The sequence below is a fragment of the Pseudoliparis swirei genome, chromosome 12 (genome assembly GCF_029220125.1).
Source record: "Pseudoliparis swirei isolate HS2019 ecotype Mariana Trench chromosome 12, NWPU_hadal_v1, whole genome shotgun sequence".
In the NCBI taxonomy this organism is placed as follows: domain Eukaryota; kingdom Metazoa; phylum Chordata; class Actinopteri; order Perciformes; family Liparidae; genus Pseudoliparis; species Pseudoliparis swirei.
Window position 1 is genome coordinate 2698474 of NC_079399.1, and position 23766 is coordinate 2722239.

General features: G+C 45.4%; 3 protein-coding genes across 7 annotated transcripts; all 3 read right to left on the reverse strand.

Moving 5' to 3' along the window:
* Window positions 1-409: 409 nt before the first annotated feature.
* On the reverse strand, window positions 410-8369 carry LOC130202194 (AN1-type zinc finger protein 3-like). 2 transcript variants are annotated; one of them, XM_056427563.1, is made up of 6 exons: window positions 6708-8369; window positions 4548-4588; window positions 3755-3937; window positions 3580-3630; window positions 2745-2933; window positions 410-2652 (listed from the first exon to the last, which is right to left on the reverse strand). In XM_056427563.1, exons 1-6 carry the CDS (start codon window positions 6773-6775, stop codon window positions 2498-2500), a joined length of 687 nt encoding a protein of 228 aa, XP_056283538.1. In that variant the 5' UTR covers window positions 6776-8369; the 3' UTR covers window positions 410-2497. The 2 variants fall into 2 exon arrangements, with proteins under 2 accessions (XP_056283538.1, XP_056283539.1); XM_056427564.1 differs by lacking the exon at window positions 6708-8369 and adding an exon at window positions 4863-5963.
* Window positions 8370-8462: 93 nt separating this feature from the next.
* Window positions 8463-16980, reverse strand: btbd9 (BTB (POZ) domain containing 9). Of its 2 annotated transcripts, XM_056427501.1 has the most exons (11): window positions 16861-16980; window positions 15711-15919; window positions 14807-15170; window positions 13685-13952; window positions 13385-13604; window positions 11963-12082; window positions 11733-11842; window positions 11447-11636; window positions 10697-10804; window positions 10255-10333; window positions 9878-10169 (listed from the first exon to the last, which is right to left on the reverse strand). In XM_056427501.1, the coding sequence occupies exons 2-11, from the start codon at window positions 15893-15895 to the stop codon at window positions 9972-9974; spliced, it is 1842 nt and encodes a 613-aa protein (XP_056283476.1). In that variant the 5' UTR covers window positions 15896-15919; window positions 16861-16980; the 3' UTR covers window positions 9878-9971. The 2 variants fall into 2 exon arrangements, with proteins under 2 accessions (XP_056283475.1, XP_056283476.1); XM_056427500.1 differs by having other exon boundaries at window positions 8463-10333.
* Window positions 16981-17819: 839 nt separating this feature from the next.
* Window positions 17820-23621, reverse strand: LOC130202180 (uncharacterized). 3 transcript variants are annotated; one of them, XM_056427536.1, is made up of 9 exons: window positions 23136-23621; window positions 22539-22874; window positions 22169-22441; window positions 22028-22081; window positions 21708-21797; window positions 21593-21621; window positions 20816-20884; window positions 18986-19054; window positions 17820-18340 (listed from the first exon to the last, which is right to left on the reverse strand). In XM_056427536.1, exons 1-9 carry the CDS (start codon window positions 23194-23196, stop codon window positions 18236-18238), a joined length of 1086 nt encoding a protein of 361 aa, XP_056283511.1. In that variant the 5' UTR covers window positions 23197-23621; the 3' UTR covers window positions 17820-18235. The 3 variants fall into 3 exon arrangements, with proteins under 3 accessions (XP_056283511.1, XP_056283512.1, XP_056283513.1); XM_056427537.1 differs by lacking the exon at window positions 22028-22081; XM_056427538.1 differs by lacking the exons at window positions 21708-21797; window positions 22028-22081.
* Window positions 23622-23766: the final 145 nt, after the last annotated feature.

Here is a 23766-nt window from a genome sequence, read left to right on the forward strand (position 1 = left end):
TTACAGCAGAACTCCAGAAGTTAACTCAAATATTTAAGTTATGAACAATAATGCAACAGGAAGCCCCAACTGTACCGGAGCACTGCACCTCTTTTGTGAGGCGGTTTTGTGTCTCTTTGTAGTCACACTTTGCCTCTTTGTAGTCTTGTGTTTCTTTGTAGTCGTGCTTTCCATCTTTGTAGTCTTCTTGTATCCCTTTGTAGTCATAGTTTGCCTCTTTGTAGTCTTGTCTCTTTGTTGTCTTTGTATCTCTTTGTAGTCATACTTTGTCTTTGTAGTCATATGTTGCCTCTTTGTAGTCATTTGATGTCTTTGTAGTAATACTTAGTCTCTATGTAGTCTTTAAGTCTCTTCTAGGTTTAAAAGCTCATTAATTATTCGTGATGCCAAATTAAAACCCTTTGATCTCTTTTTGGTTCTAGATTTGAAAAAGAAATGTTTTTATTACAAGAAGTTAAAAGGATCTCATATTACAACGTAGCCACTTCAGATCATTTTAGACTTTTAAGCTAATAACAATAATAACTGATATTTTGTTCATTGTTTATTGTCAGAGGGTTTCAAACAACTGTAATCATGGGGGGGGGGGGCACACACACACATCCTCTAATCCAGTATATTTTACCTCAGCAGAAAATGGAAAATGGTTAAATAAATTTAAAAGAGAAATTAGGACAGAATTATGTTCTTGCTTTTTAAAACTTTATTTATACATGTAACTAAATATGCCACTCTATGCTAGGTGTAAGTAACTCAAACTGATATAAGGTTAAATATTGTTTTGCGTAACAAAAAAAAAGAAAGATATTCCATTTCATCAGCACACAAATAAAAATTAGGAACAAGTTTTTCCAACAATGTCAAAAAGAGGAAACGAGTGAGATGTCGGCGGAGGAGAGGAAACGCGACCGGGAGAGGATGAGCATAGTTAAGTTAAGTGGTGTCAGGTCAGGAGGTCAGGAGGCGTCGCCGACCCCCAAAGGTCATCAGAAACAAAATATTAAATTAAATCCCCCAAAATCGACCGCTTCATTTTTTTCTTCAAAATTGAAAATTGAAGATCATTTCTGTGAATTAATTTCAACGGCGACTCCGTACCTGAAGAGGAGAAACCACGAACGGCACGTAAACATCATATAATCCAGAAAGAAAGGAGGAAAAAAGGTAAGAATACACCTTGAGGAGAGGAAGGAGGTGTGTGTGTAGGTGTGTGTGAGTGCGTGTGTGTAGGTGAGTGTGTGTGTAGGTGTGTGTGTGCAGGTGTGTAGGTGAGTGTGTAGGTGTGTGAGTGTAGGTGAGTGTGTGTAGGTGTGTGTAGATGAGTGTGTGTAGGTGTGTGTAGGTGAGTGAGTGTGTGTAGGTGAGTGTGTGTGTAGGTGTGAGTGCGTGTGTGTAGGTGAGTGTGTGTGTAGGTGAGTGTGTGAGTGTGTGTGTGTAGGTGAGTGAGTGTGTGTGTGTAGGTGAGTGTGTGTGAGTGTGTGTAGGTGTGAGTGTGTGTAGGTGAGTGTGTGTAGGTGTGAGTGTGTGTGTGTGTGTGTGTAGGTGAGTGTGTGTAGGTGTGTGTGTGTGTGTGTGCGTACCACAGAGTCCAGGTCGAGTCGTGGCGCAAACAAAAGCCAAAAATAATAATTCTTAAAACAAATCCAGGTTTAAATTCTGCAGCCAATAGCAGAACAGTTTGAATCCTTGATGTCATGAGGGGGCGGGGCCTATGGAGCGGGTGGGGGGGGGTCTGACATCCATGTTTCAACACACCTGAATAAGATTTTTTCTTTGAACAAAAAAACACACACACTTGTGCTGCATGAACATGACATCACGGATGAAACTGACAAACTAAACGCGCCCTCTCTCCTTTAGGGAACTAGGAGACGACGACAGGAAAAAGGAAATTAGAACATTTCAAGAATTATTTTTTCCCCCCGGATCTGATAAATTAACTTAAATCCCCACGAAATACTAAATAACAAATAAATTAAAGGACAATTTAAAGGGGCAGTACGTCATTTACCATCCTGACTGAGGAATGCTGTTCTTTAGAAGGACTCGTTGTTGTTGTTGTTTGGGGGGGGGGGGGGCTGGCTCTCATTGTGGTTTTAGTCAACATGTGAGCAGAGGCAGGGATCGGCTGTATTGTCCTGATCGCCATGACGACCTCACGAGGGTTCAAGAAAAAATCTGCCTCACACACACACTGGAAGAAATCCTTAAATACAAGAGGAGGAGGAGGAGGAGGAGGTTTGATACTCCAACCCCGTCATGACGACCTGAGGAGTGTGTGTGTGTGTGTGTGTGTGTGTGTGTCCTCCAGAGCGCACACTCCAACATAGGAAGTGGAGTATCAGATCCAGAATTGTCCGGGGTCGGGGGGTCAGATGCAGGAGGTGACAACAGTGGGTCCTCCTCCTCCTCCTCCTCCTCTTCCTCCCCACATCAGTCATTCCTCCTCGCTCTCCCTCCTCCTCCTCCTCCTCTGCAGCTGGAGGCCCCGCCCCCATCAGGAGCACTCCTCCCCGATGCGCTGGCAGGCGCGGCCCACCTTGCGGTCCAGCTTCACCATCTTGAGCACCGCCTCCTCGCGGCCGCGGCCCAGGTGGTCGAACAGGCAGGCGTGCTGCTCGGGGAGCCGGTGCAGCATGCAGAACACGTAGCCTGGCAGGCGGCGAGCGGGGGGGAGGAAACACACGTTACAGGAGGGGGCGCCCCGGTGACCTCCGGGCAGCGGCGCAGGAGGCGGGACTCACCACAGCGACAGAAGCCCAGTTCCTGCTGCACCAGCTCCAGCTTGGTTTGGCAGCGGTAGCAGCGCCGCCGGTTCTTCTGCGTCGGGGTCCCGCGCGCCTCCTCGCTGCCCCCCCCCACCTCCTCCTCCTTCACCTCCTCGTCCGCCCGCGGTCGTTTCTCCGGCGTCGCCTCGCACTCGGCGCCCGGCGCTGAAAATAAAAACATAAAGACGTGAGTTAAAGGAGGAGGGGCTAAACCACACACACATGTATATATATACTCATATAATTAGATATATACATATAATTATATGTGTGTATATATATATACATACTCATATAATTAGATATATACATATAATTATATGTATATATATACACACATATAATTAGATATATCCATATAATTATATGTATATATATACACACATATAATTAGATATATCCATATAATTATATGTATATATCTAATTATATGAATATATATACACATATATATTCATATACATATAATGTTATGTATATATAATTATATGTGTATATATACACATATATTCATATAATTAGATATATACATATAATTATATGTATATATCTAATTATATGAATATATATACACATATATATTCATATACATATAATTATATGTATATATAATTATGTGTATATATATACACATACATATTCATATAATTAGATATATAAATATAATTATATGTGTACATATATATATACACACATATATTCATATAATTAGATATATACATATAATTATATGTATATATAATTATATGTGTATATATATATATTTTCACACCCATAATTATATATATATATATATGTCTGGGGGGCGTACCTGATTCTCGAGGGCGTTTTGTGGGGGTGCAGCTTGAGCCTCGAGCCGTTCCTGAGGAAGGAAACAGACGTGAGGAAGTTTCCTTTCCTTAAGGAGTCCTCATGAGATGCGAGTGAAGGTCTCAGTCACGTTTCATATCTCTGGAGGAACTCCAGAAGAGAAGTCTCCGTCTTACCGTCCCCGGTGAACGTTGGCGAGGGCTCTTCGGCCGGCGGCTGCTCGGAGCCGGAGGGCGACGACAAAGGGGAGGGGCTACTGCTGGTGGTCGTCTCGCTGCTGAAGACGGACGATTGGCTGCCGCCGCTGCTCTGGAGGGGCTCGGGGGGGCAGTCCTCCCCCGGCTGCTTCTTCTGGATGTCTGAGGAGGAGGAGGCGGAGTCAACATGGGAGAATACGACCAGGAAGACTCACGTATTACATCATAACGCTGGACTGTGTCATCTGAGCTGAAGCGCTGCCCCTAGTGGACAGTTAGAGGAACTACCGCATGTGGGAACATCTGACCTCTAGCTGACCTCCCACCGCTCAGAGAAATGCATCTCAGTGTCAGGTGATGAAGAGAGGAACTTGATATCAGGTAAATCCCCCAACGCCTCCACACTGGGCCTTTAAAACATGAAGACGAGAAACCCCAAATAGAGCCGACAAGATCAAAGGGAAGTTGTTTCCCAGCATCCTCTCTGCCGCTGTAAAACCACCAACCGGTGAACTGTTCTCAACTGCCAACTGCTATGGATCCTTCAAAATAAAAGCCCTGAAATGAACACGTTACGGAAACGCTTTTCATGGAGAGGAAGCTAAATGAAGAACCTTCTTGAACTCTTCTCTTTCCTCGGGAGAGTTTCGTTAAAAAATAATAAAAAATACAAAAGAGCAGACGCGGTCCGACCGCGGGCCTCAAATGAGGCGTGAAGCACCCCGATCGGAGTGCTTCTCAGCCACGTGAGGAAGAGGAGGAAGAGGCTTACCGGTGAAGCACTTGGAGCAGAGGTTCATGGTGTCGCTGGACCTGCAGAGGAGAGAGAGCGACGCTCCGTCAGTCGTGTTCCGTGACCTCGGGGAACGCCGGGTGACCCCGACCGCGCCGCACGCCGTCTGGCGTTCCTTTTGCAGGAGGAACAAGCACCCGGCGGACTTGAGCTGCGTTCTCACACGAGTCGGACGTCAACAACAACAACAACAACGCGCCTCAGGCGTTTCCCCTCGGTGTTACGGGGAGCCGCCCGCCACGAGCCCGCCCCCTCAGAGGACGTCCAATAGCAGCAGAGGATTGTTGTTTTTACTTTTTGGGATTCTTTGGTTGGTGCCGTGGTCGAGGACACGCAGACTGATAAGGTCACGTGTCATGTGACCTTCCAAAGGTCAACGCGCGGCGGCATCGACCAGGACCCCGGCCTCCCAGGTCTTCAAGTGAAAACTGTAGATTTAAACTCGCGTTAGGATTCCATTAAGATAATAAAACAACAAAGCATTTGCAAAATCGTGTCTTTTTTTTTTATCGTTGGAGGTTTTAATTATTCGGCAATCGCTCCAAAAAAAATCTAAGTAAATATTTTTTAAATAAAAAATAAGGATTTATTTCCTGGTAACGTGGGATGCGTCTCGAGAACAAAAACAAGAATAAAAAGTTAAAAACACGGAGAATCTTTGATCCACGAGGACCGAAACCAAGCGGAACATTTAGAGGCGCTGAAAACACGACGTGGACCTCCGATAGCAGCAGTGTGTGTGTGTGTGTGTGTGTGTGCGTGTGTGTGTGTGTGTGTGCGTGTGCGTGTAACTCAAACACAGTACGCAGGCCGTTATCCTTGAATGGAGTCGAGTCGAGGATAAAAGTCTTTCCCATATTCCAGATAACAGAATCAGGAGAACACCGGAGCGTCACAGAACCACAACCACAGAACCACAGAACCAGAACTACGGGCCAATAATTAGATTTTCTTTCTCCTGCAAACCTCCCGAAACTAGATTCTCAAAACTGGTTTCAGGAGTGTTGTCGGGTCGTCTTCATCGGAGGAGGAAGAGGCTCAAACAAACCGCCGGTCGCCTCCGTCTGGCCTCCACGAGATACATTTAGATTTTATTTATCTTTGTGCAAACTTTGTCACATAAGTACATGAGCGAATGCAAAAAAATAAAAATACTCAGATCCCACCATGAAGAACAGACCTACTTAAACTAACACACACACATATAGACTCGCACACACACACACACACAGTAATCCTTTACAAAATGCAGAGCGTCTCCCTGAGAGGCCTCGAGCTCCGGGGCCACACACCATTTGTGTCACCTGACATTGACAGGTGGGCTACTGGTTCCAGTTTTTGCTTACTGGGCACCACAAAATGAAGGCAATGGTGGTGGTGTGTGTGGGGGGGGGGGGGGAACAAATGACAAGTCATATGACAACATTGTGTAAAGATAATAACAGGGGGGGGGGGCATTGTCTTCCTGGTTGTATTTGACTACTAATCCGAACATGAGTGTCCACAGGTGTAGCGCGTCTCTGGTGGCAGTGATCACACAGATATAATCTGATTGTTTTGTTTTTTAAAGTCGGTTTGATGAATTAAACGTTTCCTGTCCGCCGTCCCTCCTCCGGTACACCGGGGATCACATCCGGTCCGCCGCACACATCCACCGCGGAGACCGGGCCGATCAGGACAGGAAAGAAAAGGGTGTGAAATAAAACTCAACTGGTTCCCACGCGCCGGGTCAACCAGTCACGTGACGTGCGGAGCGGAAACGTCGCGACGTGAACACGGAGGGTTTAAATAACGTTTAAAAGGGGAACCTGCTGGCGATAAATCACAGATACGTCACCTCCTGCTGGACACACCGCCTCTAACACACGATGTAGCCCGGGTTAAACACGGTAACCCGGGTCCGGCACGACGAGAGGGGTTATTAAAATGGTGGAAATGGAGCTTGTTTTTGTATTTTGTAAGCTACGGGTTTATTTATTCGCCGATTCCCCCCCAACCCCCACCCCCCGTCCTCCACCTCAACAGAACAACAACAATGGGTTTGGACTACTTCATCCGGACTTGCCTTGTTTTTCAGTTGAGAAATAAAAAGAGGGGTTTATCGTAAGTTTATATTAGCTTCTTTTTTTTAACTCTTACCCCCAAAATCCACAGGGGCAGCGGGGAGGTAATCTCTGGGCTTTGCTTCGTTCACTGGTGTCTCCCATGACTTCCGAAGGAGAGAAGACGAAGAAGAAAAGCTCCGTGTGTCGGAAACTCGAGGCCGGGGATGAGTCCGCGGCCTAGTCGTTCAGTGAGGAGGAGGCGGAGGCTGAAAGGGAAGCGAAGAAGAAGAAAAAATCCCCAACTGTCAAGTTAAACAAAAAAAACAAAAATTAAGTCCTTTCCTTTTCTTCTTTTAAAGGCCACAAGTCGGTGGAAAAGAAAAAGGTGGCGAACTCGGCCCCACTCGGCCGCAACACAACCATCCGTTAAGTCAAACAAACGGCTCCGTTTGAACCGGAGTCATTGAACGGCTCTCGAAGCGATCAGCTGGACGATCGGACATTAGGACCGTCGAACAAAAAAAGAAGACGAGGGGTGGCGGTGTCGCGACAGCGGGGAAAAGATGAGGAAAAAACCCGCCGGTCTTCTACCGATGTGGATAAAATACAATTACGTCGGTCTCGGTTGAGCGTGAGGGTGCGAGAAAATAAAAAAGAAGTACATTAGGAGAGGCCTTCCCCTCTTTCCGGTTAGTGGCCACCCCTATTTACACGTCGCTTGTGCGAAGTGCGCCGAGCCGGAAACGCGTCCATCAAAAAAACAAAAAAAACACACAAATGTCAATATTTCTCAACAAAAATGAAGGCAACAAAAAAAATGACACGTGAAAAGAAACATTACGCGACTAAAATACAATATTAATGTGAAAGTATACGCCCCGTGTTCACTTTAAATGAGTAAAGGCAGACGGGAGTGCGCGTGAGTTTACGTTAGCTCGCTTTCATCGTTGGAATCCCGTTTTTTTTCTTCCTGATTTACACGTGAAGACACAACTCCCCTTCACATATTTTAAATTAAAATGGGATTCCATCAGACTATTGTCAGTATGAGATATTTAATGCATATTAGTTTGTGCTTGGTGAAAGGAAACCGCTTTTAGAGGCTTGTTTGTTCATGAAATACTGATTTCTAGAATGTTCTAAATCAATGCCAGTGACCTGCAGGTCAACAAAAAGCATAAACACCCCCCCCCCTTCCCCTTCCTCTATGCATAATGTATTCATTAATAAGTTTGTGGTTATTCTAGTTTGATTAAACCACCATAAACATACTCATCCAGCTGAGAGCTCGGCCATGACGTCATACCACCTTATAAAGCTGATGTGTTGTCTATTTAATCACAAGCAGAAACAGGTGATTGGCATTCAGACGTGTTTTGAGGTGACATAATGAACATAAGTCGGAAATTCACTCTCCGTAAAGCTCAGATTTGTTCTCCACCAACCTCCAGAGGAACAGTGGCTTATTGCTGCTGGAAAAAGTAGAATATGATGCTTTTATTGGAGTTGTTCTACTTAGAAATCCCAAAGCAATAAACTGAAAGTTCCAAAAAGCCGTTTGTCTCTGGATAAGTTGATGTAAACATGTTAAAGTAGGAATATGTGCCATATACGCTTTTTAAAATATCCATATTGTGCTTTGAGTTGAAGATGCGGTATTACCAAACAAATACGCGATTCATCCAATTACCTCAAACGCCTCATCCTGAGCCACAAAAAGGAGCACAAGAAGTGTTCGTGTGTCTGTGTCCATGTGACGCTTCACCAGCTAAAACCTCAGTGGAGACAAATAAACATTTAAGAAACAGAAGCGGGACAACAACAAAAAACACAATTCGAACTTCAAAACTAGGCGGTTTTTTTTTCTTTAAATGTTTCATGACAGTAAAACAGCTTCTTGGGCAGCATTTACACATCAACATCTAAAGAGCTGCCGGGGTCATCAGTGCCTGGAGGACCATGAACGCATCGTCTGTAACAGAGGCTCTCGGAACCAGAACCGGGCCAGCGTGACCCCCCCCCATACCATCAATGTCAGTTTCCATATTCACATTTTTGACAGGCATGTTTTGAACAAGAGGCAGTGGAATTATTTGATATATATATATAATGTAAAACTATTCACATACTAAAAGGTCTGATGGGTCGGAGCGTGTCCTGAACAAAGCCCTGGTTCACTCATCTGGTTCTCACGGAAGACTTTATCCAACGAGGCACCCGTGGGTGCTCTTCTAAAAATGTGCAGATGGAGATGACTCGAGGCGGCTCATAGGAACAACAGTGGTCACCGCGGGGGTCTTCAGCTTATTCAACAGCAGACAAACATTGTTGTTGTTGTGTTTTTCAAAGTGCAACATCGGGACACAAAGGAAAGGAAACGAGGAGCCGCAACGCCGACGGAGCCATTTAAAAACGACATAAAAACACACAAAATATAACTAAACTGAATGGATCCAGGAGCAAAAGGAAGAGTTTAAATTAATTAAAGTCACATGATGCGGCGCCGCCACCTTTACATCCCGTACGCGAGTAAAATAAAGTGCCGACGGCAGCTGCTCCGTTCCCACCTCCTTCCTCTCAGCCGTACATGATTTGGTCCGAGCCCCCAAAAAATAAATTCTCCCGACCGAATCGACCCCCCTGAAAAAAAATATAATTTGTGCTAAACTCTCCCAAGTGCTTGAAATGCTAAGACAGCACTTAAACGCCTTAGGATTAGTTCCCGGGTTGTTTTGTTTTTACTTTATCAAAAAGTTTTTTTGCGATGACTTCATATGCAAATGCGTAACTGGGACTAAGTGCAAGTTGCATTCAGGCGCCGCAGGACGCAATCGAGAGCTCCGCAGGTTTTGGCAAAGAATTGGAATTTTTCCCGAACTTTTTTTTTTCCTTGGAAAATAATGCTGCCGACTGCGACCCGTGTACGAAAAGTGAAGACGCTCCCTTAAAAAAAATAGGATTAAAATCCATCTCTCTCTTTTGGAAATATGAACTGGTAAAATTCAAATAGCAACCCCCCTCACACACACACACACACACACACACTCTCACACACACACACTGGTGTTACTGCACGTCGCAGTGTGTCTTTGGAGAAGTAAATATTCCACTTTGAATTAAACAAAACTCGAGTCTCAGTAGCTTGAAAAAAAAAGAAGAAAAAAAGTACCTTCACATAAACGGCGAGAGCCGGCGGCTGAAACGCCAAACCCTCGTCCATCAGGACACACCGTCTGTACGGCTGCACTGCGGACAGACACGACCACGAGGGGGGTGAGAAAGGGGGCGTGGCTATGACGGTGAGACTGGTTGACGAATAGGCTGTGTGCAAAAAAAACTGGCATTGTGGGAGGCGTCCTCACTGGAGGGACTGCGAGGACGACGAGGAGGCGGGGGGGGAGGGCTGGGGGGGCAGCAGGCTGTGGGTGCGCGACGGCCGCTGGGGGCGCGGCTGCGGGGACGAGGACCCCGAGCCGGGGGGGTCCGGGCCCGGGCTGCCCTCGCTCACCCCCGTGTCCAGCTGGGCCGGACACTCGAAGTGAACGCAGTGGAACACCTGGAGGAGGAGAGAGAGGGAGAGAGAGAGAGAGTGAGGCACGGTCGGAAGAGGCGGGGCCGGCGTTGGAGTGGGGCGGCGTCACCTCGTTGGCCGTGTTGTGCGTCCCCACGATGCGGATGAAGGAGGCCGGCTGCTTGTCGAACTTCAAGGTCTGCCACGACCTGAGAGAGAAACACGCGTCACAAACAGAGACGTCGGTACGATTCCGGGGTTCCTACAGCCGACCAATTCAGATTTGTTTTCTTAAAGAAATGAGCTCAAAACAACCAGAAACAACAAAGTCAGATTTTCACGACACGACAAAAAAAAAAAAAACTAGTGAAAACATTCCATCCCTGAATCTAGAGAGAACTAAACATCTCCAACATCTTCGTTCGGGGGCGTCAACGTTCTGCTTTTAATGAATAGAGTTGCCGTGGAGATTTTGGGCCATCTTGCCTCCATAAACTCAGACGCTCGTGACATCATGATGTCGTGACATCATGACGTCATGACATCATGCCTCATTTGCATATCGAACTCACCGACACGCCTGCCGGGTGCGGTCCACCACCTTGGTCCACTGCTGCTGGTTGGAGGAGACCTCCACGTAGTAGCTGTAGGAGCGCTCGTCACAGTCCCACAGCAGCAGCCTGGGGGGGGGGGGATACGACTCCCCAGGTTCCATGAGTTCATTCGTCTTGTTTGAGCCAAAATTATGTTTGTAAGACTTAAATATTTAACATTCTTGTAGCTTAACTGATAAGGAAAGAAAGAAAGGCTTAAAACTACTACCTTTACCAATACTACCTTTACTACTACTACTACCACCTTAACCAATACTACCTTTACTACTACTACTACCACCTTTACTACTACTACTACCTTTACTACTACCTTTACCACTACTACTACCTCTACCACCTTTACTACTACTACCTTTACTAATACTACCTTTACAACTACTACGACCACCACCTTTACTACCTTTACTAATACTACCTTTACTACTAATACTACCTTTACTAATACTACAACCTTTACAAATACTACCTCTCCTACCTTTACTCTACCACTAGGTCAAACAGCAGCCATCAACCCAAAGCACCCCCATTGTGACGTCATAAAGTCTCATAGATGTAATAATTAGCTCAGGAGCAACTGAAGGAGGCTCCAGCCCCCTGGTGGCGGGGAACATAATTACACCTGAAGACGACAAGTCCCCATGTCGAACCGCAGCGAGGGAAAAGAAGTCCTCCAGAGTTCAGAGCAGCTCTGGAGGAAGCCGGCTCTACCTCAAGGAGCCGATGGCGTAGGGCTGAGCCAGCTGGATGACGATGGCGCCGGAGCCCAGCTGGTGGCAGGTGTAGCCCGAGTCCCAGTCGTAGTTGCGCGTGTCGCCGTTGAGCAAGGCGTTCCGGCTGCGGCTCACGCCCTCGATGACGCTGGCACTCAGCGCGATCGTGGCCACGTTCTCCGCGGGCACTGGGGGGGGGGGGGGGGGTACACAGGCGGGCGCCGTTAGCCACCGCTTCAACCCCCAAACACCTTCTCACACACACACACGCTCCAGAGACTTACCCAGAAGGCCGTTCTCCAGGGTGAACGAGCGGTGGGTGAACATGCACTCGAAGGCCACCAGGTGGAACACCTTGTTGACCGTGTTGTGCGTTCCCACGATGCGAACGTACCTGAGACACAGAGGGGGGGATATGTTTGTTTGGATCTCTCCAGCCGGGCGTGGAGGCGGAGCTACTTTGAGTGCATGCGTTTCTTAATCATGAGGGAGGGGGGGGGGGTCTACAGCTCACCTGCAGACTCGTGGGGGGAAGTACAGATCCTGCCAGGAGCGGCACAGGTACTTCGAGTGGTCCGCCACGCGCACCCAGTCCAGCTCATCCATGGACACCTCGATGTAGTACGAGTACGACCTGAACCCAGGCAGCATCATGAGATACGGTTTTTTATTTATACACGTTTTTATAGCCAAACAAGTTCCGTTTTTCTTCTTTTTTTTCTTTTTTAAATGTGCCCAAATAAACAAAAAACTTCACAAGATCAGATTTTCACGACAAGGTTGTCGTGGACAAAAAGAAAACTCGTTAAAACTTTCTATCCCCCATATCTTTAGAAATTTAGAGAAACAAAAACCGCAACGGTTTGTTTATCAAATATATTTCATATATATATATTAGGGCTGTCAATCGATTAAAAAAACAAAAACTAATTAATCGCATTTTTTCATTCATTAATCGCGATTAAAAGCGTTTTTCTTTTTCTTTTTCAAGACCAAACTTCACACAGAGCTGTGTTTTCAAAGAGGCTCCTACCTATAAAGTGCCAGCGAGGTATTTAATATTGTGGATGATAAATTGTTTCTTCAGTGAAACATCAGATTAGTAAAAAAAAAAATATATATTGAGACCCCATTGGTCCTGTCATCTTTACCACTGAACAGTAGAACCAGTGGCCTTGGTAACTGACTGACATTCACATATGTCCTGTTCACCCTCTGGAGGCTGGGGGCATTTTATACATGTTACAAAAAAATGTAAATTCACCTTTTAAAGGCGTTTGCATGTGACACATACCCACGTGTTCTACATCAAACATTCCAGAACAATCTCAGCTCTATTCAATGAGGCTCAGTTGTCCTGGTGCCGTGTTCTCTGCTCTCTGACTGACAGGCTGCTATAGAGCCTTACCTGTGAGGTGGGAGGTCCTTTGTGATTTACTGAGTGTTCATTGGTTGTTTTTTTCACTAAATATTGACAGACAAACGGATTGACCAATCACGGTGAAGGTTTCGTGAGACGAGTTCTTTCCGCGCCGCCCGACACGTCGTATATTTATTTTATAGATGTATAAAAAATATACAAAATATATTTTAGAAATAAATATACAATATATATATATATATAATATTTTATATAAAATATGTATATTACATATATTTATTTTTATATATATAATATATATTGTATAATAAAAAATATATATACATGTATATATATATAAAGTATATTTTATAGACATATAAAAAAAATATATATATATACACATACTATGATTTCAAAGGCACTGGATTGTTAACATACGTGCATTATTAACATGGCATCAATGTGTCATCGTGGAACATCACCGTTGTCTTCGATACTTTTGTAAACCGTCTGCAGATAAAATCCAGTTTTGTGTCTTGGTAGTTTTTCCTGGAGCAGAGTGAGACGTCTTACCGACTGTCTCTGTCCCACAGCAGCAGGCGCGCGTGGTTGATGATGGACGCCTGGCCCAGCTTCACCTGGATGCCGGCCCGGCCGTCGTCCTCGATGGGGTGCCTGGAGAAGCCGTGGTCCAGGTCGTAGTTCTGCGTGTCCCCGTCCAGCAGCGCCGACTTCAGCTCCCCTTTCATCACCTGGGCGCCGTGCTTCATGGTGGCGATGTTCTCCTCCGGGACTGAGGAGAAGCCGACGCATTAGAACCACACGCACTCCAATGCTTTAGGGAGGAGGAGGAGGAGGAGGAGGAGCACCGACTCAGCATGCCGCGGTAGTTGAGGTCCATGTTGCGGCTCTCCGAGCGCGTCTTGATGGCGTCCAGCAGGTGGTCGGGGCTCAGCAGCAGCGACGGCCGCACCACGTTCAGCATCTCCGTCAGCGTCATGAGGGGCAGCCGCACCGCCGCCATCACCTCCTGCGTGGCGCCGCCGTCCTCGCGCTGCCGGCACCAGCGGCTCAGAGCCTGGAAGATCTCCTTCTCGCTGGCGGCGAACGAGTCGCGCCGCGCCAAGGTCAGCAGGGCAGTCTGACGGACACACACACACACACAGGTTGACCAATGGGGTTCACACACACACACACACACACACACACACAGGTTGACCAATGAGGTTCACACACACACACACACACAGGTTGACCAATGAGGTTCACACACACACACACACACACACATTGACCAATGGGGTTCGTTCACACACACACACACACACACACACACGTTGACCAATGGGGTTCAAACACACACACACGTTGACCAATGGGGTTCAAACACACGTTGACCAATGGGGTTCACACACACACACACGTTGACCAATGGGGTTCACACACACACACACACACACATTGACCAATGGGGTTCACATACATACACACACACACATCACACACGTTGACCAATGGGGTTCACATACATACACACACACACACACACACACATTGACCAATGGGGTTCACACACACACAGGTTGACCAATGAGGTTCACACACACATTGACCAATGGGGTTCACACACACACAAACACATTGACCAATGGGGTTCACATACATACACACACACACATACGTTGACCAATGGGGTTCACACACACACACAAACACATTGACCAATGGGGTTCACATACACACACACACACACACACACACACAGGTTGACCAATGAGGTTCACACACACACGTTGACCAATGAGGTTCACACACACATTGACCAATGAGGTTCACACACACACACACACACACACACACACACACACAGGTTGACCAATGAGGTTCACACACACACACACACACACACACACAGGTTGACCAATGGGGTTCACACACACAGGTCCCTTGCATCGCGGGTCGACGTGACGCCTCCTCTGGACGGCGACCTCTCACCTTGGAGAGCGCGAGGAAGCCGTCAGAACTCAGCACCTCGGGTCCGTGCCGGTCCATGTAGGCACAGCAGGCGGCGCCGAGCGCGCCCAGAGAGTACAGGCTGGCCACGTCGAACACCAGGCAGACGTTGCCGGTGTGCAGGACGGTGCGCAGGAACTCCGAGGTGGAGTCCTCCAGCGGCTGCAGCCCGTAGCGGTGGGCCAGGCCCAGGAAGTCCAGCAGCACCTCCTCGCGGGCGCAGCTGAGGCTGGCCCGGCCCGTGTACAGGTAGTTGAGCAGCATCGAGAAGGCCTCGGCGCGCGTCTCCTCCAAACGCACCTCCGCCTGGGGCTGGGACTCTTTCATCCCACCGTACAGCAGGGCCCTGAAGGGGTCACAGGAGGTAGGAAGTGTTCATGTGCATTTTCACAATAAAAACGATCTTATTGTGACAATCACAACGAATAAAATAAACACACCGGCAAAGCATCACGGTTTAAGAGCTCCTTATGCACATAGCCAGTTATTTATATATACACAAACACACAAATAAAGGAATATCAAATCAAACTATATATATATAGTTTGAAATCCCTTTATTTATTTATATATATATAACTATGTATAATACACACACACATATATATATATATACATATATAACTATGTATAATTATATATATATATGTATATATGTGTGTGTATTATACATAGTTATATATATATATATTGTTGTATAAAATACTAAGTTAGTATTGTATTTAGTGAGTAACTGTGGAAGAACATAAAAACAAAACGCTATGATTGCATCATCATCTTCATGTGTGACGTCATCATAACATCACCACAACAGTGAATCACGTGACCGCTCCAGCAACGACTCCTCACGCCGATGACGCGCAGGAGGAGCCGCAGGTGGACCTACCTGAAGTAGTGGCAGCGCGCGGCCAGGATGACGCGGTGCGCGGGGAACCGCTTCCCCTCCACCACGAAGGTGACGTCACTGTACTCCTCGCCGAGCACGAGCGCGCCCAGCTGCTCCGACAGCAGGTGCACGTGGTCGATCTCCGACACCGAGGCCAGGGGCCGCAGAGGGTGGCTGTTACTCATGGTCCACGGCGGCTGGAGTCACATCTGACACCGAGGAGGCGGAAACGTCAACACCAGGGGATCCGTAAAAAACAACAACCGCAGACGTGAAAACACACGTTAGATAGTGAGAACAAAACCCGTATTTCACCGTGTATTTGAGCGAAACCAGGAGTTTAACGCCCAGATGTTGTTTACAGCGGCGGCAGACGTTTGACTCCCGGTGTTACGGTGTAACCGGCGACCGTGTTGACTGGCGACTTTCAGACGAATTGTTTTTGTGAAAATAGGAAGCTATTTTTTGTACACCATATAACTAAACAGGGTTCATACACATGTCGACCAATGTACTTTAAACCACATTTCCATGACCAAACGTTTTATGAAATCTCGGTGTATAGCTAGCTACATGATAGTGGATTATCCCCGAGCTACTGTTGCTATGGGCAACGAACTTTTCAGCTAAGGTGCGTTCACTTGCAGCGCGAAAAAAAGAAATTGTATGCCTGCTTATATTTTAAACGTCTTTCTTTAAAAAAAAACACATTAATTATCAACGTAAATGAACATATGAATATCAAACGAATTTCTATGATTTTCACAAAACTTTTTGGATTCAATTTTTTTTTCAATGACTTTTCTAGGCCTGGAACAAGTTCAACATTTTAAAATGCCATGACTTTTCCCGGTTTTCCATGACCGTATGAACCTTGACTATACATATATGATGCAACTACATGACAAGGTGTAGCTAACTGATAAACAACACAATTACGTCATTCGCGAGGACAGCCACATGTTGATATTTTTCCAACAGCTGTCTGCGTAACCAGGACAACAACAGACGCGTTCGGCTGAAAGTCTCCAGTTAACACGGTCGCCGGTTACACCGTAACACCGGGACGAACGTTAGCGAGCGCAAGCTAGCAGCGCACCGACGTCAGCGCGCGCGAGCCAACGGCTCGTTTCAAACGGCTCCAACTCACCGAGCAGCTCTCGGTCACTCCGCTGCTTGAATAAACGGGTTCAGAAGAATGAAAGAGACAGTTTGTCCCCCGCTGCGCACGAAAGTCCAGCACCAAATCCTACTATCCCTCCGACATCACAGCAACGGAAACCAATTCTGGGTCAACGGACGTAAACTTCCGCTTCGCCTAAACAGTTTTTCAAAATAAAGGTCCACTAATTACTTCTTCTCTGGTGGTTTTTTCTTCCCCGGCCTTTGAGTGGCTTCACTGCCGCCAGCAGGACATGAATGCATCTGTTATCACATTCTCTTATAAATAGTCTTTTAACAACTCAAAACACATTCAACTATAACGCTCTGACAGGGATCTTTGCACTATGGTTGTGTTAGTTAATTTAATATTCTATTTTTTTGTATATAGTGTGCTTTTTGTATATTTAATATTGCTTCACATGTATATATAGGATTAATAAGGTAACTATCTTTCTATCAATATATATATATATATATATATATATATATATACATCCATCACATATCCCTTTTCTCCTCTTTAGTCCTGGCCTCTCTTCCTCCAACACTCCCTGTAGTCCACCGCTCTTCTTTCCTCTTCATATTGTCCTGCATGAAATCAAAATTGCCAATTATTTTGCCTCCGTTTCCTCACAGAATTGAACCTGACTGGTTCACAGGTGCAGTAGAATGGATCTGACTTCACGTGAGACACCATGAACATTTAAAGGACCACGCGGTCACTCTTAAGACCTCTTTGCCGAAGGACCAATTATTCATGTTCATGAGGATCCATGGAGATGCTTTACTAGCGTCATGTCTCTCTCTCTCTTCTAAATGTGTTGCTTCCGAAATAGATTTACTTCCTGTGATCATCAGTGTCGTTTCCTCTTAATGATTTTTGTCCTTTTTGTCGTCCCCCCCCTCTCTCTCTACTAACTCTATTAAAGTGAGATGACTCAAACATACTGGATCGCGTGTATTTACTCAACAGTTTCATACGTTTGCTTTGAACACTTTGATGAAAAGAATACATTAAAAGTCAAATTATTGCAAAACAAACGAATACAATAAGACAGTTGGAGAATAAAGAACAAGATGAGAACAAATTGGCAAAATTGCTCAAGTTTGATCAATTATTGCTCATGAACATATTATGTTATCGAAGCAAAAAACAGCAACATTGCTATATCCTAAGATGAGATAAAGCGTCTCTGAGCACAACAAAGTGCATTAGAGCGAGTTCATTGAGCAACATGTTATAAAGTAAGTAAGCACCCACACATGTTACATTACATACATGTTGAGATAGTGCCTCCTTTTTTTACATTGAGACGCCACTTCCGTCCGAAGAATAAGATGTTTAAGGTCTGTGTGTTTGGTCAGGTGAAGACGACGGTGGAGTAGAGGCTGCTGGGAACAGTGGAGGAAACCTTCACCGACGCGTAGGTCACCGCATCATCATCACCACCACGTTTACTCCGACCCTACAAGGAAACGGCACAGGCGATGTAAAACATCATCATCATCATCATCATCATCATCATGAGTCTATGTTTCAAATTAACACATAAGAAAGATATGATCATTAATAAGGGATATTATGAAGAATATTCAGAAGAATGTATTGAGGAAAACATGAGAAAGTATGATCACTGTGTCATTAGTGTAACTGTGATGTTGATTTGTTAGATGTGTTATGGGTATTATAGCTATAGGATGACTCCGTATGAATGAAATGTATTAAATATGGGACGTGGTAGGTTTCCCTTAAGAGATTGTAAAAAAACTACTTTTTCCAGGGGGAAGAAGCTTTTATGTTGAAGCCATCTTATTTTGAAGTGTTCCGAAAATCGGAAGTGGTAAGCGAAAAGCCTCGCCTCCGTTAGCGTATAGCATGCTGTCTCATTGGAAGCTAGCCGCATGATTAGCTCCACCAACCAATGGGAGCTCAAGCTCAACGAATGCTTTTGAATAAAGAGTCGGTCTCTCACTATTAAATACTGTTTATTATACATCTCTGGCTTCAGGACTTCTTTCTCCAAGCATCATGCAGCTCGAGATTCGTATAAACTTTAACATAACACAAGGTGCAACACAACGTGTGAATCATCACCAATCAGATGGCTCACCTGGGCGCGACCGTCGGTGTTCTTGGTGTAGCTGACGGAGGCGTAGGAAACACCTTCTTCAGGATCCGCCTGCATGGAGAAGACATTCATCGAATCACATTTAAAGTTCTTCTCCTAACTTACAGACTTGATTGGTGAGGCACCATCATATCTTAAGAAGCTTGTAGTACCATAATGCCCCACTAGAGAGCTTGTAGTACCATATTGCCCTACTAGAGAGCTTGTAGTACCATAATGCCCCACTAGAGAGCTTGTAGTACCATATTGCCCTACTAGAGAGCTTGTAGTACCATATTGCCCTACTAGAGAGCTTGTAGTACCATATTGCCCCACTAGAGAGCTTGTAGTACCATATTGCCCCACTAGAGAGCTTGTAGTACCATATTGCCCTACTAGAGAGCTTGTAGTACCATATTGCCCTACTAGAGAGCTTGTAGTACCATATTGCCCCACTAGAGAGCTTGTAGTACCATATTGCCCCACTAGAGAGCTTGTAGTACCATATTGCCCTACTAGAGAGCTTGTAGTACCATATTGCCCCACTAGAGAGCTTGTAGTACCATATTGCCCTACTAGAGAGCTTGTAGTACCATATTGCCCTACTAGAGAGCTTGTAGTACCATATTGCCCTACTAGAGAGCTTGTAGTACCATATTGCCCCACTAGAGAGCTTGTAGTACCATATTGCCCACTAGAGAGCTTGTAGTACCATATTGCCCCACTAGAGAGCTTGTGGTACCATATTGCCCTACTAGAGAGCTTGTAGTACCATATTGCCTTACTAGAGAGCTTGTAGTACCATATTGCCCCACTAGAGAGCTTGTAGTACCATATTGCCCACTAGAGAGCTTGTAGTACCATTTTGCCCCACTAGAGAGCTTGTAGTACCATATTGCCCACTAGAGAGCTTGTACCATATTGCCCCACTAGAGAGAGAGAAAATTCATATTACCCCACTAGAGAGCTTGTAGTACCATAATGCGCCACTAGAGAGCTTGTAGTACCATATTACCCCACTAGAGAGCCTGTAGTACCATATTACCCCACTAGAGAGCTTGTAGTATCATATTACCCCACTAGAGAGCTGCCTCACTAAATGTGGGGCTACTTGTGGTCCCTAGACTCTTAAAGTAGGAGGAGTCAGAGCCTTCAGGTACCAAGCTCCTCCTCTTTTATGGAACCAGCTTCACCTTCAGTCCTGGAGGCAGACACAGTCACCTCATGTGGACTGAAGACTTTCCTCTTACAGTCTTATAGTTAGACCTGAACCAGGTTCACCTGGTCCAGACCTAGAGATGCTGCTATAGGCTGAGAGGCTGAGGGGGACGTTAGGATACACTGAGCACCTCCCTCCTCTCCTCTCTCCTTATGGATGAATTTACATCCCTCCATCAAACTTTATTAGCTTTGCTTCCTCCCTGGAGTCCTTGTGACTTCACGTCTCATAGGGTCCATTGGACCTGGCTGTGTCTGAAACTGGTCCTAGATCCTGGGTCCTTGCCCCCTGCTTCCTGCATCCAGCCTCTAGCCTAGACCTGGCCTCCTTCCCAATGGTCCTGCTGACTCATGGATCATGGAGATCTGGATCGTGGTCCATGCCTACGACTAATTATTCATACACTCTGTCATACTCATTGAATGTGTTGATGTAACTCTGTAATGCTTCATTCTGGTCACATGACATCTATTGTTCATCTGGTCACATGACATCTATTGTTCTGTCCATCCTGGAGAGGGATCCTCCTCTGTTGCTCTCCTGAAGGCTTCTTCGCTTTTTTCCCCTGAAGGGTTTTTTGAGGGTTTTATTTCATCACCAATCAGACGGCTCACCTGGGCCCCGCTGTTGGTCTTCTTGGCGAAGCTGACGGAGGAGTAGGACACATCTTCTTCAGGACCAGCCTGCACAGAGAGGACATCATCATCATCATCATCATCCTCATGGCTGCTCACAGACATAAACACAAGAAAACATGAAATAGATGTTTTCTTTACTGTCAACTTCCGTTTGTTTCTCCTCTGCTTCGTTGTTGCATCATCTAACTCTTTATCTTTTATCACATTCTCTCTCTCTCTCTCTCCAGACTGTACAGACGGTCAGTTAGAGTTAATACTCCAACACGTTCTAATCTCTGCACCGTCCTTTTCTCATCCTACCTCAACGACCGCACTTACCGGGTCGCTTGGAGAGGATCCGTTACTGAACCTTGCCCTCTCACTACTGGAGTCCCTCAAGGCTCCCCTCCTCTCCTCTCACTACTGGAGTCCCTCAAGGCTCCGTCCTGGGTCCCCTCCTCTTCCTCTCACTACTGGAGTCCCTCAAGGCTCCGTCGTGGGTCTCCTCCTCTTCCTCTCACTACTGGAGTCCCTCAAGGCTCCTCTCCTCTCACTACTGGAGTCCCTCAAGGCTTTGTCCTTGGTCCCCTCCTCTTTTCTCTGTACACTAATTCTCTCAGCTTTACTTTAAGACGCCATTGACAAAAAACATGAATTAGCTTTGGGCACTATTTGTTGTTGCTTTTCCTCAACCTTTGCCTCAACACAGTAAAGTTCATCTGTTCTCACATATAGAATCAACATAATTGGTGAAGAACAGTTTTTTAAACTCACGGCATTGGCATCCGCTTGTTTTGTGTTCCCTGAAAAGGGAAAAAAGGGTTTGATAAAAGCTTCCACAAAGAAAATACACGATTCGTAAAATGAGTAGTTTATTAAAGATTATCACCATTAGTTCTCTTCCATTTGATGACAGCCACGATGGTTATGATTATTAGGAGTATGACTAAACCCACAGCCCCAATAACATACCACCAAACTGCAAAAGATGATAAAGACGTGTTTTCAGCATTTTGTCTGTTTAAAGTAAGTCCGATCCGACTTAATGAATGAAATTGAAAGGTTTAACAGAATAAAACAGTTACTTTTATTGGAAAAACAAGATCCAATAAAAACACAAGATGTGGTTGAAAGCTTCAGAAAAAGTTGAGTCACTACTTTGTAATTCTGGTGAATCGTCACTGACTGCAGAAGTTGTCGTGGTTTTACCTGATTTTAAGTTGTCTCCATTTGTTGTTGTTGTTGTTGATGTTGTTGTTGTGTCTTCCCCCGAACAGATGAACACAACTCAACTAAATAACTTCCAATGCATGAACACAAATGAATATGAATAACTTTAAATATTCTCACCTCTTTTATCACCTGAAGGAGGATTTCTGAATGTAAACTTCTGCACTTGGTCGCCAACGGTCACTTCACACACCCATGAATTAAACCTCAATGTGTTAAAGGAACCAGACTTCACCTTCAGAGAGGCAGAGCAGGAAGACTGTGATGTCATCATGTCTTGGTGGTCTTCCTCCGCCTCTTCTTCCTCAATCAGCCACTTCACTTTGTGTCGACATGGTTTTTCATATGTGGACACAGAGCAGATCACCTCCTCAGAGTCCTTGTGTTCAGTCACTGGGGAAGATGGAGACGTTGTGAGAGAAAGAAGAGGAACTTCATCACTATCATCATTATTATCATAATTTTAGAACATGATGATGTAAATACTCACTGGTCACAACAGACAGAATAACCAGAGCATCTTGACCTTGTTGGTGTCCTGATCTGTACTGTCTGCACACATAACGACCAGCATCTTCATCGGTGACCTTCTTTATAACAAGAGAACAATTCTCTGAAACACTCAGTCTGTCTGATTTATCTTTGGCTTCAGCATCAATCTGCCCTTCTTTAACCAGAAATACTGCTACTGTACTCTTTAAATCATCAAAGAGCCAATCAGAAGAGTCACAGTTCTTATGATAATCCATCACATTGAAACAAGGCAAAGAGACTTCATCTCCATCTCTGACAGTGAAGGAGGGGTAACGTTGTCCTGTTGCTGCTGCTGAGAAGATGAGAGAGAAATGAGAAGAATAAAGAGAAATCAAAACGTGAGTATTAAAGTCAGAGTGAAGATCCTTTTAGACACAGCGACAGAGTGAGAATGTTCCTCATCGTTGGTTTCTAAGAGTTCATTGAACTCACTATTCACCTCGATGGGAAACACACGTTAAATGAAGGTTCGAGGTCATAAAGTCACATTAATATGAATAAATAAGCTTCTTTAATGTGTATGTAGTCATATACACATCAGATGTCTCCTTACCTGTAAACTGAAGCACCAGAACCAGAAACCAAGAGGCTTTAATCCATCTGAGCTCAGCCATCGCTCCTCTCGTCTCTCGTCTCTCGTCTCTCTGCTTCTTCTATCCTCTCTGAACTTGTTCCGTCTTCAAGACGAAAGTTGAATCTACTTCCTCTTATTAGCGACGTGTCACTTCCTCCTCCCTCTTATTTTTATGCACTTATGGCCGACATGAGGAGAAGTGAAGTTCACACTGACGTCAAGTATCTGGAATCAACACCAGAGACAATTGAACCCTGTTGGGTTCAAACTGTTTCCTCTCATCCAGTTCTGTTGAAGTCGACTCTCATAACTCAAATCATACGTTTCTATATCCAATGATCTAATCTGATGCAGCAACACACACACTGTGTTAAGACTCACGCTGACATACAAGCAAACCAACAAGGGCATCATGTTCAGTTCCACGGTCAGAAAGAAGAAGACTGAGGAAGTCGAGGGTGTGAAGATCGTGGCTTCAGATAAATGTTTGCAGCTAAAGCAACTTGTTCCTTCAGAAGGTGTTCAGAGAACAGACAGGAGTCATGGTGATGACTCACAGCATGAACACACAGGTGAAGAGTCCGTGTCATGGACCACCAGGTTCACTCTT

What these genes read in the sequence shown, in the direction of transcription:
- btbd9 (XM_056427500.1), bottom strand. Translation starts at nt 15,895, where the DNA reads ATGAGTAACAGCCACCCTCTGCGGCCCCTGGCCTCGGTGTCGGAGATC. An exon ending in GCGCGCTGCCACTACTTCAG is followed by an intron (nt 15,171 to 15,710) that starts GTAGGTCCACCT and finishes TGACCCCTTCAG; the next exon opens with GGCCCTGCTGTACGGTGGGA. An exon ending in GCTTCCTCGCGCTCTCCAAG is followed by an intron (nt 13,953 to 14,806) that starts GTGAGAGGTCGC and finishes TGTGTCCGTCAG; the next exon opens with ACTGCCCTGCTGACCTTGGC.
- LOC130202180 (XM_056427536.1), bottom strand. Translation starts at nt 23,196, where the DNA reads ATGGCTGAGCTCAGATGGATTAAAGCCTCTTGGTTTCTGGTTCTGGTG. An exon ending in CAAATGGAAGAGAACTAATG is followed by an intron (nt 21,622 to 21,707) that starts GTGATAATCTTT and finishes TTCCCTTTTCAG; the next exon opens with GGAACACAAAACAAGCGGAT. An exon ending in AACAAGCGGATGCCAATGCC is followed by an intron (nt 20,885 to 21,592) that starts GTGAGTTTAAAA and finishes CTCTCTGTGCAG; the next exon opens with GCTGGTCCTGAAGAAGATGT.
- LOC130202194 (XM_056427563.1), bottom strand. Translation starts at nt 6,775, where the DNA reads ATGGGAGACACCAGTGAACGAAGCAAAGCCCAGAGATTACCTCCCCGC. An exon ending in AAAACGCCCTCGAGAATCAG is followed by an intron (nt 2,934 to 3,579) that starts GTACGCCCCCCA and finishes TTTTATTTTCAG; the next exon opens with CGCCGGGCGCCGAGTGCGAG. An exon ending in ACTGGGCTTCTGTCGCTGTG is followed by an intron (nt 2,653 to 2,744) that starts GTGAGTCCCGCC and finishes GCCGCCTGCCAG; the next exon opens with GCTACGTGTTCTGCATGCTG.